This window comes from Neofelis nebulosa, chromosome 13 (genome assembly GCF_028018385.1).
Source record: "Neofelis nebulosa isolate mNeoNeb1 chromosome 13, mNeoNeb1.pri, whole genome shotgun sequence".
In the NCBI taxonomy this organism is placed as follows: Eukaryota; Metazoa; Chordata; class Mammalia; order Carnivora; family Felidae; genus Neofelis; species Neofelis nebulosa.
Window position 1 is genome coordinate 61,845,962 of NC_080794.1, and position 15,515 is coordinate 61,861,476.

At 36.3% G+C, this 15,515-nt stretch overlaps 1 protein-coding gene across 9 annotated transcripts in view; it reads left to right on the forward strand.

Moving 5' to 3' along the window:
• Positions 1 to 15,515, forward strand: part of R3HCC1L (R3H domain and coiled-coil containing 1 like) — a 95,978-nt gene that overhangs the window by 78,507 nt on the left and 1,956 nt on the right. For all 9 annotated transcript variants that reach the window (XM_058697400.1, XM_058697397.1, XM_058697395.1 and 6 more), the window contains 4 exons: positions 1,476 to 1,651; positions 6,828 to 6,898; positions 7,817 to 7,912; positions 8,410 to 8,550. In XM_058697400.1, the coding sequence (XP_058553383.1) occupies positions 1,476 to 1,651; positions 6,828 to 6,898; positions 7,817 to 7,912; positions 8,410 to 8,550 (484 nt within the window). The remainder of the gene's footprint in view (positions 1 to 1,475; positions 1,652 to 6,827; positions 6,899 to 7,816; positions 7,913 to 8,409; positions 8,551 to 15,515) is intronic.

Sequence of the window (15,515 nt, forward strand, 5' to 3'; positions counted from 1 at the left end):
TGTGCCAGAGGCAAAACGGTTTCTGTGTCCTGTTTTTCTTTGGAGGAACTTGTTACTCTGTGGCTTTCTGGGTATTTTTGGTTGTCTTGCATACTCAGCTGTCTGGTGAATTCAAGAATAGTTATGATTTTATAGATTACTTAATCTTTTTCTCATTGTTATGGTGGAAGGAATATTCTCTTCTTGCTTTCTGTATCCTAAACAGAGTGGAAGTAACATGGTGCTTATCGTGTAATAGATTCAGCACTTAGTTAAAATTTGCATAAGTAGGTTGAATTCATTGAATACTTAGGTATCATATAAGTATTATGCTTAGTGTGCTGAGCACTTACAAATCATCTCATTTGATCCACACATCTATCTGTGAGGTATAGGTGCTGTTGTTATTCCTAGTTTTTTGGTTTTTTTGTTTTTTGTTTTGTTTTTTTAGATGAAACTAAAGCTTCATGGAGAAAAGGAACTAGAGGCACAACAATACATATTTTTGTTGATTTTACCTAAGTCACCTTCCGTCTCTCCTCCCTCCCAAATAAAATTCTTGAGTCTTTTTTCATTTCTGCAAGGAAAGGAGAGGTGTCCTTGGCATTGCAAGTTCTCATTTCCTCATTTGATGGGCAGTGAGGCGCAGTATAAATGAAGGAAAGGCTTTGAAGGGATCTAGTTGGACTTTTGATTAACAGAGAGACGACACCCTCAGGTCTGAAGGCTTTGGGTGGTCAGTACTAGCAACTAGGTTTTGTAACAGGTGAATGACAAAATGACTGTTACAGCTTTGCTGCCACTTTACATTTTCCCCCCTTCCCTTCTGCCTCTGGTGTGCAGTAGATAATAGCCTTCGGTTTTCTTATGGGATAGTAGAATTTTAAGTATTTTCCATGACTGTTAAATTTTTGTACTAATCTGCTATGTGGGAATTCCTGTAGGTAGCCATCGTGCTAGAGACCCTATAATTCTACCACTTAACATTTGTCTTAACAAATTTCCTTTGTAGGCTACATTCAGCAAAAGGTGGACTAACAATGTTTTCATTTTTTTAAATTTCTGTTTTGTTTTGTTCACTTCCATAAAAGAAACTATGAGATGAGCCTGATCAATAAGCCCAGATAAAACAAATGTTATTAATTCATCTCTTCAGCTATTTTCTGAAATTCGTTTTCCAAGATGTACCATTTGTAACTCACCACATTAATCATTCTACATTTTCTCACACTCTGGTTGATAGATGCAAGTGAAGCTTCATGTATTGCCTATCTTTGTTGGAATTTCAGCATCTTTTAAAATATTCCACACGTTAATATAAACTGGATGATAGACCCCTGGCCATTATTGTATTCGTCAACAGCATTAGTGCAGAGACTGTGCTAAAGGTTAAAGAATTGGAATATGGAGACAAGGAGGAGTATTTATATACGATAGTATGTTTTATAATGTTCTAGCTTGATGTAACAGCTACTTATATGCTGCTTCTTCCCTAGTTATCAGGGAATATGAAGAATAGAGAAAGCATCCAGGAACCTAGATTTGATTATTACAACCATGAAGTTTCTGATATTGACCTCAGTGATTGTGAATTTCCACATGTCATAGAAATTTATGACTTCCCCCAAGAATTTCGTACTGAAGACCTCCTGCGGGTTTTCTGCAGTTATCAGTAAGTACTTGCGAATGGTTGGGCATGTTTGGGAAGGTGGGATGAAGTTTTCTTAAAATGTCTTCTGAAAAATCATCTCTTTAGTTTGCATTACTTGTTGTTTACTTTAGCATCAGTTTTGTTTATTGTCTTTATCAAGTTGGTTAGAAATCTTCTGTATCGAGCCAGTCTTCTGAGTTCTTTAAAAATGCCAAAGTCATTCTAGACCCCATGTTAGCATTTAAGAATGTCCTCAGTGATGACTTCTGAACGTCTTCATGGTGCATTTAGTCCATTTATATTTATTATAACTATTGATATATTTGGATGTATGCCTGCCATCTTTTTTTGTGTTTACTTGTTTCATCTTTTTTTCTTCTTTCTTGCCTTCTTTTGGATTGATGAGGTATTTTTTTCTCATTCTGTTTTGTTTGGAAATGATACTTTGTTTCTATTCTTTGGTGGTTACTTTAGAAATTACAAAATGCATGCTTAACCTATCAGTGGCTAAAGTTAATATTTTTACACTCTTTCCAAACATGATAAGAGCTTTTAACTCCATTTCCCAATTCTATTTCCTCCCTTTTCGCCACCCCCAACTAATATGCTATTGTGACTATTCTCTTAATTTTATTTTTAAACTCCATTTGATGTTACTATTTTATATATTTAGCATTCAGATTTATCCACGTTCTGTGTTCTTTATCTATATGTCTTGCATCTTGTATATCTTCCATCTTAAATATTTTTCTTCCTGCATGGAACATATTTCCTTAGTATTTAATTTAGTAACAAATTGCTGTTAACAAACTCAGTTGGATTTTTTGTTGTTTTTTAATGGCATTGTTTCAACTTCATTTTTCGGACATTTTTGCTAGGTGTAGAATTTTAGGTTGACAGTCATTTTTCTCTCAGAAACATGTAGATTTATTCTACTGTTTCCCGTCTTTCTCTGTGGAGAATAAGAAGCCAGCTAAAAGTTCACAACTGTTGCTTCTGAATGTAATCTGTCTTTTCTCTTTGGATGCTCTTAGGGATTTCTCTTTGTCTTTGGTATTGTGTGTTGTAGTGTGATGGGGCTTTGCTTTTTTGTTTGGTTGGGTTGGTTTTTTTGTTCTTTTGTTTTTTTTGTTTTTAATTCTTGAGATTATTTGAGCTTCTTAAATCAGTAAGTATTTTTCATTGGTTTTGGAGAACACCCACATTATCTCTTCAGATAGAGATAATGGCCTCTGTGCCAGTCTCTCTTTTACTTTCTCTAAGATGCCAAGAAAATATATATTCGACCTTCTCATTTAATCCTCATGTTACCTCCTTTATGTTTTCCATGTTTGTTATATTCTAAGTAGTTTCTTTAGCTCTTATTTCCAGTTCACTAATTTTTTCTTTAGCTGTGTTTAATTTTCTGTTAATTCTGTCCATTGAATGTTTAAATTTCATTTTATGTTTTTCTTTTTTTCAAAATTATCCATTTCTCTTTAAAATCTGCATGGTCATTTTTTAGTTTCTTTTATTCTAAAATATTTTCAAGATTTAAAAAAATTTCTTCAAGTATATTAAACATAAACCTGTGGTCTGTGTCTGGTAATTCCTTTACCTGATGTCTTTTTAGTTCTGCTTCTGCAAATTCTCACTTGTAGTGCCTTGGCTTTTTTGGAGGCTTAATTTTCTTACTGTGAGCCAACTCTTTTCCTTGGAATTTTATTTATGGGAATTGGAGTCTACAGTAGAAGAAGAGGATTTCTCCTGAAAGGATATGCATTTTCTTCTTCTAAGCACCAAGGGCCCTAACAATTCAGCAGCACTATAAATTAAATTATTGATTTGAGGTTATTCTGACCACTGAGATAGAAATAGTCAAGTGGAGAATGGTAAAAAATGATTGTTATATGTCTCAACTAGTTTATTTTAACAACACATATAAACACTTGCCAGTCTTTGATGTGGTGCCAAAGCCTTTTATTTCTTTTAAGTTATTGGTCTATTGATAAAAGAGTTCCTAAATGTTATCTCATAATATATCAACTGAAGTAGAACAAGAACTTTAATGTACCTTTAGAGTCATCTGAGTGCATATTCCTAATAGGTTAAAATGTTTGTCTTTTATAGCTGTTTGCCCAAGCGTAATTGGTAATTGTTCTTGGATTTTTTTAGTGACTTCACCATTCTCTAGTCTTCCAAAGCATTCAGTTAAGTTTTTATAGACACAACAATTCTTCTTTTTGACACTCATATTTCGTTGTTTAAATTTTATTAAATTATGTAGTGAAAATATAAATAAAAACTGATATAAGTGGGTTTGAAAACAGTTGCACTAACTCTAGTTATGTATATAGTTTATACATATATAGGGCAAGGTAAAAGAATCAGAAGTGTACCTCTGTATCTTTAGCTTATAAGAAGAAAATAAGTTTCAGGAATAAAGAAACAATCCAGAAAGAAAGTTATTAAGAAAAAGATCTTTAGGATCTTGAAGAAGTCAATACCAACAAGGATTATACTTTAACATTCTAATCCTGAGAATTAAAAATGAACTAAGTCCGTTGTCCGATGCTGCAAATTTAAAATTTGTAGCATCGGACAACGGACTTAGTTCATTTTTAATTTAATTTAAAATTAATTTAAATTTAAAATGTGGGCGCCTGGGTGGCTCAGTCCATTAAATGTCCGACTCTTGATCTCGGCTCAGGTCATAATCTCGTGGTTGTGAGATCGAGTCCCATGTCCGGTACCGCACTGGGTATGGAGCCTGCTTAAGATTCTCTCTCCTCCCTCTGCCCCTCTCCTACTCGTGCGTGCTCATGCTCTCTCTCTCTCTCTGAAAAAATACTCAATTCATATGTATCTTGAATTTTTAAGATTCTGTATCAGTTAAGGTTTAGCTCCCCACTTTTTCTTAAAGGGTCAGATAGGAAATATTTTAGGCAACTCTGCCATCATTGCACAAAAGCAGCCACAGACAATACAGATGAGCATGATTGTATTCAGTGAAATTCTGTGTACAAAAACAAGAACCCTATTTTTTTTTTTTACAAAGTTCTAGAACAGATAGAACTAGCTAGCAGCCATGTACCTCACCTAAATTTGAATGCGGGGGCGGGTATCAGTTCTATAACTAAAAGAAATAAGGGGGTGACTGGATCATGGAGGACATTTAATCTTCCTATACACCGTATGCTAAATTTATAGGTTTGCTCAGTCTAATTCATTAACATTATATTAAGACCCTGTATCAGGGCCTGTTGCACATAAAGTGCCTAATAGATTTTAAAAAGCAGTCAGTGAGATTAAATCCCAAATTAGAACTACCTTAGATTGTTATTAGTAATGATGATTTTTAAAACCAAGGATTAGTTTTGTTGATGTCTAGAATTTCCTGAAGGCTAGTTAATTCTTATGAATTATTAATTTCCCTTTGCTATATTTCTTCCTAATCTTACCTGCAAGTCCATTTTCTCTCAAACCTAAAAACAGTCCCAAAAGAGGAGAAGCATTTTAAAGGATTATAAAATTCCAGTCTAAAAGGCTCTCCAGAACCCATCTAAGGTCTTTTTCTAACCTTTTTGTAAACTATTATTATATAGACTCTTCTGCTATTGAACTTTTTTAGTCTCCAACCCCTGTGGTCATTTTATGCCATGGTCAAACTTACCCTTACATTCGGGAAATTCTCTAACTAACCTTGAAAGCCTCCTTCATTCCTTTTTTCCTCAAAGGAATTTTTTTTCTCGTCTGAAGGAAGATATTTTAGCTGTTGTCTTTTTCCTTTCTTTTTTTTTTTTTTTTTAAATTTTTTTTTTTTTAACGTCTATTTATTTTTGAGACAGAGAGAGACAGAGCATGAACGGGGGAGGGCCAGAGAGAGAGGGAGACACAGAATCCGAAGCAGGCTCCAGGCTCCGAGCCATCAACCCAGAGCCTGACGTGGGGCTCGAACCCACGGACCGCGAGATCGTGACCTGGGCTGAAGTCGGACGCTCAACCGACTGAGCCACCCAGGCGCCCCTTTTTCCTTTCTTTATAGTGCTTTATAAAAATAAAGTCAAGGTCATGGTACAAAAGCCTATAATAACGTCTTGAGAGTCAAATACCTGAATCAACTTGGTATTTTAGTCACTATCTTTATCAATATTAATAATCTTCCTGATGAATATTGCTATTAGTCATAAAAAATGAGCAACATTCATTTATTAAATGCCCGTAAGTGCTCAACACCGTGCTCTTTGTCTTGTCATAGATGATCTCATTTCCATTTTTACAATAACTGGAAGGTACTATGCCCATTCTACAGATGAGCAGACCTAGCTTCAAGAGAAGTTAAATCTGCCCAAGGTCTCAACATGGCAGAACCCTGAGTCCTTATGCATCTGACCCTTAACCCTGTACCCTTTCTATAGAACCGTTGAACCTATGAGCCGTTTTAAGTTCCTAGCTGAGAAAAATAATGTCATCATTTTGATAGTCATTATGCTAATAGCTCTGCTCCAAAATAAAGGCGTTTTTTAGTATTTCGTGGTCTTTGTTTTGATTCTGTCTAATCCTGTCTGATGTTTCTCTGAGCTTGATTTCTTCTATCCTGAATTTTTCTGACTTTGCCACAATTCTTTCCTTTTTTCCCCTTCATACTTTCTTTTACAACTAGAAAGATTAGTCAGCCTCTCTGATTAGAGTTGTCTTTTTTTCTCTATTACTTACTTTTTTTTGTCTTTGGGGTTTTTTGTTTGTTTCTTGCTTTGAATGACCTGTTTCCCTCTCCCTCTCTGTCTCTCCGTGAGTCTACATTTGCATTAAATCCAGGTGACCTTCCCTGCCTCCCTCCTCTTCCAATATTCTTCTACCCCTCCTCTACTTTCTCTTTTCACCTCTTCTTGTTCTGTGCCCACAAGAACATCTCTTGTAAATAGTGCGATAAATACTTTACCTCCCCAAGGGACATGTGAGGATTAATTAGTTGATGTCTATAAAATGGCTGGGAACATAAAATACTCCCAGGTAGTTCTTTATGATGGTATTATTGCTTTTAAAATTCAGTGGCTTCTTCTGTCCTCCAAGCTGTTTTTTGTGTCATTATCCCCATTCCACCTGTGCTCGTTGAGTGTTTATCTCATCATGAAATGCTTTATGAGACTCTATTTGAAAGCTGTTTCATAAAAGTAAATTTTATTTTAAGAAATAAAATTGTGTTCTTTTGTTGCAGAAAGAAAGGATTTGATATTAAATGGGTGGATGATACACACGCCCTAGGAGTATTCTCCAGTCCAATTACAGGTATTCACCCAGTGGATTGTGGTAGTCTTTTCTCATTGTCCCTTTTCTCCTGCTACTTGTTCTTATTTCCCTTGTATTGTAGCCAACTGGCATTTTATTCAGCCGGTTATAGGTGAATGGCAGAAACAGGTTTTTGAGGCATAGTGCTTTGGTACCCATGTGCTCCCTCTCTTCCTTTTCACCTTAATCCAGTGGTGTTTGGAATGAGAGCCAGCTCCTTCCAAGGTTACATGCTGTATAATGGTCAGTTCGGATAGTACATAAGCAGACTGTAAGTAGAAATTTAAGAAACCAGTGTGACTGAATCTTAAAATTTTTGTGATGTTTTTCCCTCAGACAAATGAATTCGAAATAGCCCTTTAACCTTTCCAGTGAGAAATCTCTCACTGGAAGTAATAACTCTCACTACATAATACCTACTTTCTGTATATATGAGGGGGCCTTTTGAATTACATCATGAGCCTCATGATTGATGTGATGCAGAAGCCTTCAGAGAAATGAGAGATGTTGGATCCTGTCCGAACCACTTAGAATAGGGATCTGCCGCCTTACTCTCTAAAGGACCACATAGTAAATATTTAGGGTGTAAGGTCTCTGTCACTACTTAATTCTGTTGTAATAAGAAAGCATCCCTAAACAGTATTCAAATGAATAGGAATGGCTCTGTTTCAGTAAAATGTTACAAAAATAGGTGGTTGGCTGGATTTGGTCGCAAAACCATAGTTTGCTGATCCCTGATCTAAAATAATCACTTGCCGACTTGTTAATGGATTTTCTAAAGCTTGCCGTGGGGGGGGAAAAAAAAAAGTATAACATCTAGACATCTAGGAAATAACTTTCTGAGAACTAGCCTTAAATTTTCCTTTGTATCACTCTTCTTCATGTCGTCTACTTCCTTACATGTATTCTTCTTTGCAGCTCGTGATGCTCTGGGTAGTAAACATACCATGGTGAAAATCAGGCCATTGTCACAGGCCACAAGAGCAGCCAAGGCCAAAGCTAGAGCTTATGCCGGTGAGCCTGTAATCTCAGGGGCTTTTCTTGTTGGTAGTGTATTATTATTTTCTCCAGCACTTACTCCTCATCTAGAATTCTAAAGACCTATCACTTTTATTTTTTAGTGTTTAAGGTAGTATGTTCTTAAAGAGAAAATAGAAAAGGTTATGTTGGAAATCTGGCATTTGAGCAGCCACTTGGAGAGAGTGGGAGATCTGGCCGAGCAACGCAGCAACCGTTTTTTTGTTGTTGTTGACATCCTTATCTGGTTTACCTCACTGTTGAGCTGTGTGAGTCACTGTAGAAGTTGTATTAATACAGATAATGAAGCCAGGATTGTTTGTGCTTTGCCATTTTAGTTTCCTCTGATGATCATCTATTGGCCCATATTAATTACTGCTGATGCGCAGCCCTTGTTAGTCTATTTTATATGTTAATTATGGAGTTAAATCACTTGGCACTAGAGTGCCTTCTCTTCCTTACTTCCTCCTGCCCCCTCTGTTTCTCCCATTCAGAGTTCCTCCAGCCAGCAAAGGAGCGTCCTGAGACTTCAGCAGCCCTAGCCAGAAGGTTAGTCATCAGTGCCCTTGGGGTTCGAAGTAAACAGAGCAAAACAGAAAGGGAAGCAGAGCTCAAGAAACTGCAGGAGGCCCGAGGTGAGTTGAAGTGATGGTGTTCTTCTCTAGTTCTCTAGAGCTCACTATAAGACATGTGGTAAAAAAAAAAAAAAAAAAAAGGAACGGAGCCCTTTCCCTTTTGTCATTTCCATTTCCTGGAAGCCTCCCAAGTGTATTGAAATTGTTTTCATGCCTTATATTTAGGGTGGAGACATTTCAGGATTTCTCTTCCTGTTCCATACACCAGGCATCCTAATCCATGTTTCTACTGTGGTTTTCTAAGAGATAGGTTCAGCCTTCTCAGCTCATCATCCATGGCTTTCGCTCTAGTTGTTGCTCCAAACTCTGAGCAAACTTTTCCTGTAAAGACATAGTAGTCTTTCAGACAGAAAACGTTTGCTGTGGTTTTATGGGACCTTGATTGCCATGATATTATCTAATGGTTTAGATTGTAGGTAGAAGACAAATTAAGGAAAAGCCATCGACTGACACGGATGATGATAACTGTAGGAGGTATTTTTTCCTTTAAAGGCAGCTCTGAGTGGCTTCCTTAGAGTACATATGGATTAACCTATCTTCTGATTATTTTGCAGTACCTACGAGTTCTTAGAAAATATTTCCACTGATCCACAGCAGGGTTTTTCTTTCCCTGTAGTTTGAAGTTGAGGTTAAAATCTCTCTCTTCCCTCCTTACAGGCTGTTGACTTAAATGTAAAGGCCTGGGATTCTGGCTTTACACTTAAGTACTTTTTATCCACCTTCCAGGCTTTAAACAGTCTCCTTGCCTTAGCCCATGATCTGTGGGATCGGTGAAGGCAATTTATTCTGAAAATTCCACTTACCAAAAAGTAACTTCATTTTTCCATTAAACGAATTGAAGTTTCAAACTCCTTGTTTATTGCCGGTCTAACAAGGCCATTAATACTTCCTGTCCACTCTGCTTTGGTGATAGCAGGCGGCTTGCGGACTCTCAGCTGCACTGGCCAGATAACCAGTGACAGAGTGTGTCATGGCAGGTGCTAGAGTTTCAGAGTTGAACCCAACTAATTTTTTGAAACCTTAATGATTATAATGAGGCAGTTTTGATTTTTCCAATGCATGTTCACTCAAGGGCCTTTTACGGACTATAGATAGTTTTTATACACGGCAATAACAGAACTAGAGTAAAGCAGAATGTGCAATGTCCTTAACCCTTGATTAATGGTTATCTCTGAGGAAAGTGTTTTCTCTGTGATAACCACAATTATCTCAGAAAATCGCAAGAGGGTAATAACTGTGGTATCTATAAGGGAAGATGTGGCTCTTTTTGCAGTGTATTATGTTTCTCTACCCTACGCATGTAATATTACATGTATTTCCACAGGTACTGCAGCAGTAGTCTTGCACAGATGTCATCTTGAGTATTCCCCTCTGTTTTTCTGTAAGCACATTAGCATGTAGCTTCATTTGAAGTGTTTGTTTTAAATGTCCCCTTATACAGAAGACATTTCAGTGATGCAGTTAAAAATGAGACTGTTGGCTGAGTACCCTGTTACTTAACTTTTTTAAAGAAGGCCTTTATTTGTGAATAGAGACTCACTGTGATAAGTTCCTCTCATCCATTGGTGCTGAGGCTGTACAGATTATAGAAGATTCTTCCTTTATTATGCTTCAGAGCTCTCCCATTCTTCATATCTGAGAAAACGCATATGGAAAATTCCTGATATATCTCTTTCTGACTTCTTTATGCATTAAGCAGATATTCTTGTACCTGCCTGCATGGAGCCCAAGACTTCTCACTTAAAGATTTTTTCTCTCTGGAAATGAAAAGTACTGTTTAGGTATTCAACAGAACAGATATTTTTGCTCCAGACCTTTTTCCACTGGAGGGGGGAGGGATCAGTACGGCTTGGTGGATAACATAATAGATTCTGGAATCAGACTGCCTACGTCTACCCATAAGCTCTACAATTTACTGGCTTTGTGACCTTGAGCAGATTACTTATTCTCTGGAGGCCTCTGTTTCCTCATCCATAAAATGGACATGAAGTGAGATAATCCACAGAAGATGCTTAGTAATCTTCAGAACCTATAGAAATGCACTCTGTCCTGTTTCTATAGGTCTGTAATAAGTATGTGATATATGTTAGCTGCTGCTGTTTTTAGTAATAGTAGTAATATTATGAGTCTAGCACAGATTTCAGTGCACATTTTTTGTCATTACTTTTTTTATTTTAAATTTTCTGTAACACTCCAAAAACAACATTTGACATTCACTAAGCACCTGCCCTGTATAAATTATGCATTATGCTCCTACTTGGGAGAATTAGAGAGACGGCAAAATTTTGTTCCTCTACTTAAGACTTAGTCTAGTGAGGATATCTACCTTGAGTAAAGAAGAAAATAATTTTTTCAGCAGTTGTTTTTCTTCTCACTTCAATTTGGAAGACTTTTTAAAAATTCCAGTATAGTTAATATACAGTATTAAATTAGTTTCAGGTGTACAATATAGTCATTCAACAATTCTATACATTACTCAGTGCTCATCAAGATATATGTACTCTTAACCTGCATCACCTATTTCACATCCCTCCCACCCACCTCCCCTCCGGTAACCATCAGTTTCTTCTCTATAGTTCTCTATAGTTAGGAGTTTTTTGGTTTGTCTTGGTTTTTTCCTTTGTTCATTTGTTTCTTAAATTCCACATGAGTGAAAAATCATATTTTTTTATGCTTAGCATTTCATAATCATATTGCTTAGCATTACACTCCCTAGCTCTATCCATGTTGTCGCAAATGGCAAATGGCAAGATTTCATTCTTTTTTAATGCCTGTATAATACTCCAGTGTGTGTGTGTTTGTGTGTGTGTGTGTATGTGTATGTTATCACCTCTTCTTTATCTGTTCATCTATCAGTGGGCATTTGGGCTGCTTCCATAATTTGGCTATTGTAAATAATGCTACGATAAACATAGGGGCACATGTGTCCTTTCAAATTAGTATTTTTGTATTCTTTGGATAAATACCCAGTTATGCGATTACTAGGTCATATGGTAGTTCTGTTTTTTATGTTTTGAGAAACCTCCACACTGTTTTGCTTAGTGACTGCACCAGCTTGCATTCCCACCAGCAGTGCCCGAGGGTTCCTGTTTCTCCACATTTTCATCAGTACTCGTTTCTTAGTTATTTGTTCCAATAGTTAGCAGCTTTCACTGTCAAAAAATTCTTCCTTAGGTCTAACTTATATCTCTACAACAGTTTAAGCCAGTTTCCTCTTCTCTTTTCCTTGTTAGAAATAGGGAATATATGTGGACACCATTCTGTTCTAATTTTTAAAGATCAAAGGCAGATTATTTAGGAATAAGGGAATTTGGGCTGTAATAGGGTTTTTGCCATTAACATTAGCTGTGTTGCCATGGGCATGTCTCTTACACCTTTCTGTGCGCCAGTTTCCAACAAAGCAAAACTAATGCCTAATTTACCCTGGAGAATTTTTTGAGCATAACCTAAGGTAACGTGTAAAAATGTTTAGAAAGGTGCTTTACAAGTTCAGGATACTATTATTTATGTGACTCTTAGAAAATTAGTATTCATTATAATGAGACAGTAATGACACCTATGTAATTTGTACTGTTGCTCCCCATCCATTATCTATGACAAACAGTGCTAATCAGTTACGGCACTCTTTTTTGTGACTTTTGACTTGCCCATTGCCAATTGATCAGAATTTAGCATGGAAATTGAAATCTGTGTACCATCCTGATATAGGTACTCTCATAAGCAGTACTGTAGAATAGCTAGGATTCCTCTACCCACCCACTTGAAGAGTTCTCCTGTCTGGCATAGTGTCTGGTTCATAAAACAATACTCAATGTGCATTGACTGAAAACATGAGTGACATTGGTCACTTTTTCTTCATAAATCTTATTTCATTCATGATTCTACTCTGAACTCTTTCAAGTCCTTTATGTTTTTCTTTATAAAGCCCAGAGTTGAACACTTCCTATGAAAACCTTGTAATTAATGAATTTGGGATTTGTGATTTTGAGGTTTAAATACTTCCTGCTAAGTTTCCTCACCCTACTTTGGTCTTCTTACCCTTCTAATGAGAAGTCTGTGTCTTAGTCCTAATGGAAAATTAGATTCAGAAAACAAAGCTACTCTGGGAAGAAATCAAGAAAAAAGAAGTACCCAAATCATTTTAAGCAAATCATGTGTATATCTGGAGGATAAGAGCTTTTTAAAAGTTCATAGTCTTAGAACATGGAGAAGAGGTTTGTCAGTCTGACAGAGTGCATAACAGATCAGAGCTGCACTAAGAGTAGGAAATCAAAGCATAGATCATCCTCCATCCTTTATATTTGACTTAGTCATGTTTTAAACCAGTGATTCACATGAAATAATAAAACTACATTTTAAAGACCAGATTCAGGAGTATATGTAAAATTTCCCCATGTTTCACTTATCAAAACACTTGATTCCCACCTAAAATTGGAGATAGAAGATATCATTACATCTCAGAATAAGCTACTCTCTCATTTTCAAAGCTTGCTATAATTCTATTTCTTATTTCCATTTACTCTTGGGGGTAGGTGCTTAATTGACTGGTTCTAAAAGGCATCTTTTGGGTCACAGGCTTGAAAGGCAGAGTAAGTAAACAATCATTTGATCCCCTAGTTTGCTTAATTAAAGTCACTGAGAACTTAAAAGTAAAATCATCCCTATAGAATAGTCAACTGTAATAAAAAAATTTAATTACAACTGCTACCTTTTGAAATTCTTTTTAGGCACTCCATTATTCTGCCTTCAATGGCTCTGCTGCATTGCTGACTCATAATCTAGGTCGTGTGGCATTTTCTTGGTGTCTTTTCTTTCCTAATGTGAAATTCCCTTCATTTCCAATCACATTTCTCTTTTCATCTTAATGTGATCTTTTTCTCTGAGATGCAGTATTTACCCGTATTTTTGCTGTCACTTGCTGTTTAATATTCTTATATCACGGGCCAGTATCAGATGAAAATGTTAATTAACCCTAGGATTAACTGACCAGTTTACCAACTATTGCTAAATAAAGAACACATAGTTCTTTGTGTTGACACTTAATACATTGATGAACATTCTACTCTCCAGAGTTAAATGCTCCCCTTAAACACTTATGTGGCCCAGACTATCTTTCCTGGTATATTAATGATTATATACATAGTTGGTAAGCCTAAAATTTAAAACCTTGCTAAAATTAAGAGGTTACTTATATTATTTCACCTTAATCTATCAGGTCTGTCAATCCATAAAAGAAGGCAATTAGATTAGGTTGACCAGACTTGTGCTTCAAGTCTGCGTGTTGATTATTCCTCTGTAGGGAGTTTTGTGATGATTTTTCTCCATTATTTTCTTAGGCGTAGAAGTAGATTTTGAACGTTTTAATTTACATTCCTTTTCTTTGTTTTCTTTTGAGATGACACTGTATTGGCTCTTTTTTAATCTTTATCCCTGAGTGGTAAGTGGTGATTCAGTCAACTAATTTAATAAAATCATTTATGCAATTTATTTATTATACTGGGAAATGAAAGTCTTTAGGGACAGCTTACATGCACACTTTAAGTTAATCATTTCATACAAATTCTTCTATTCTGCCTTTAGTTCCTTGCCCTTATGGCTGCTGTTGGGCTTTCTCTTAGTTTACTGTTTTCTAATTGTTAAAAGTAAAGTTAATAGGAGCTCTTCTCATGCAGTCTGTCAAGTTAATACAGGAGGTCCTTGCAGGCAGTCTATCAGATATTATCTGCTTTCCTTTCTCTCTCTCTCTCTCTCTCTCTTTCTCTCTTTCTCTCTCTCTCTCTTTTTTTTTTTTTTTGAGAGCAAGCACGGGAGGGGCGGAGAGAGGCGGGGAGAGAGAGAATCTCAAGCAAGCTCCACACCCAGTGTGAAACGACGTGGGGCTCCATCTCACGACCATGAAATCATGATCTGAGCTGAAATCTAGAGTTGGATGCTTAACCAACGGAGCCACCCAGGCACCCCTCCTTTCTCTTTTTTGCTTTTCATTTTCCCCTTTTCTTTGTAGATATTTTCATATGTCAGGACAGTAGAAAGTATGCTGGTTTAAGAATTAAAGGCCTGAGTTCCAGCTTTAGTTTTTCACTGATTATGTAACCTTAGCCAAGTCACTTAACCCCTCCAAGCTTCCATTTCCTCTTTAAAAAGTATTTCTCTATTCAGATTCTGAATTACTAAATGTATGCCTCACATTGTTACCATTTCTTTGTGCTTCTCAGTCTGTCTCCCAGCCTTCACTGGTTAACCACCAGAGTTTCCTCATATATTATTTTACATGTATTTGGCAGTAGAGATCCATAATCTTTTATTATAAAACATTAGGGTGGGAAATGTTTCAGTATTCTGAACTGTATTCAATTTTAGAAAGATAATATTGTTATCTTAATATATATTTCATAACACCAAAATCAGACACACTGACAGTATTTCTGCCACCAAGTGTATGATTATTCCATTAAATGGCATATGTAAGACCATAAGCAGCCTTTTATCTTTTCAGGTTATATTTACTACCAAATGAATTTTGGCCCTAAACTTTAAAAAAAAAACAAGTTTAAAAAAAACCAACTTTTCCGAAGCGCTTTGAGTTTAGAGTTGCGAATTGTGGTGAGTGGTTTATTTTTCTACTACACCTGGATTTCTTTTGTTAAACTTCCCAGATAGCCACTCTGATTTAAATTTCTGAGCTTATTGAAAAGTTTGAGTTCTAGTAGTTCACTTTTCTGGTTTCTTCAGTTTTCTAGGAATCCAGAACCAATTTTTGATTGCTTTCGTCCAACATTGCTTTTGCCTTTAGATCCCCTTCTAATAACTTTACCCTGTTTATGAGAATCAGAACCACAGTGCTTTCCTAAGAAACCCTGGAATCCTTTAGACAAGCCAATTATCCTTAGTGCGGTCTCCCTGGAGAATCCCAATCCCAATTGAAGCCTGTCTTAAAGCCAAGTCACAAGGCACTGAATTAATCA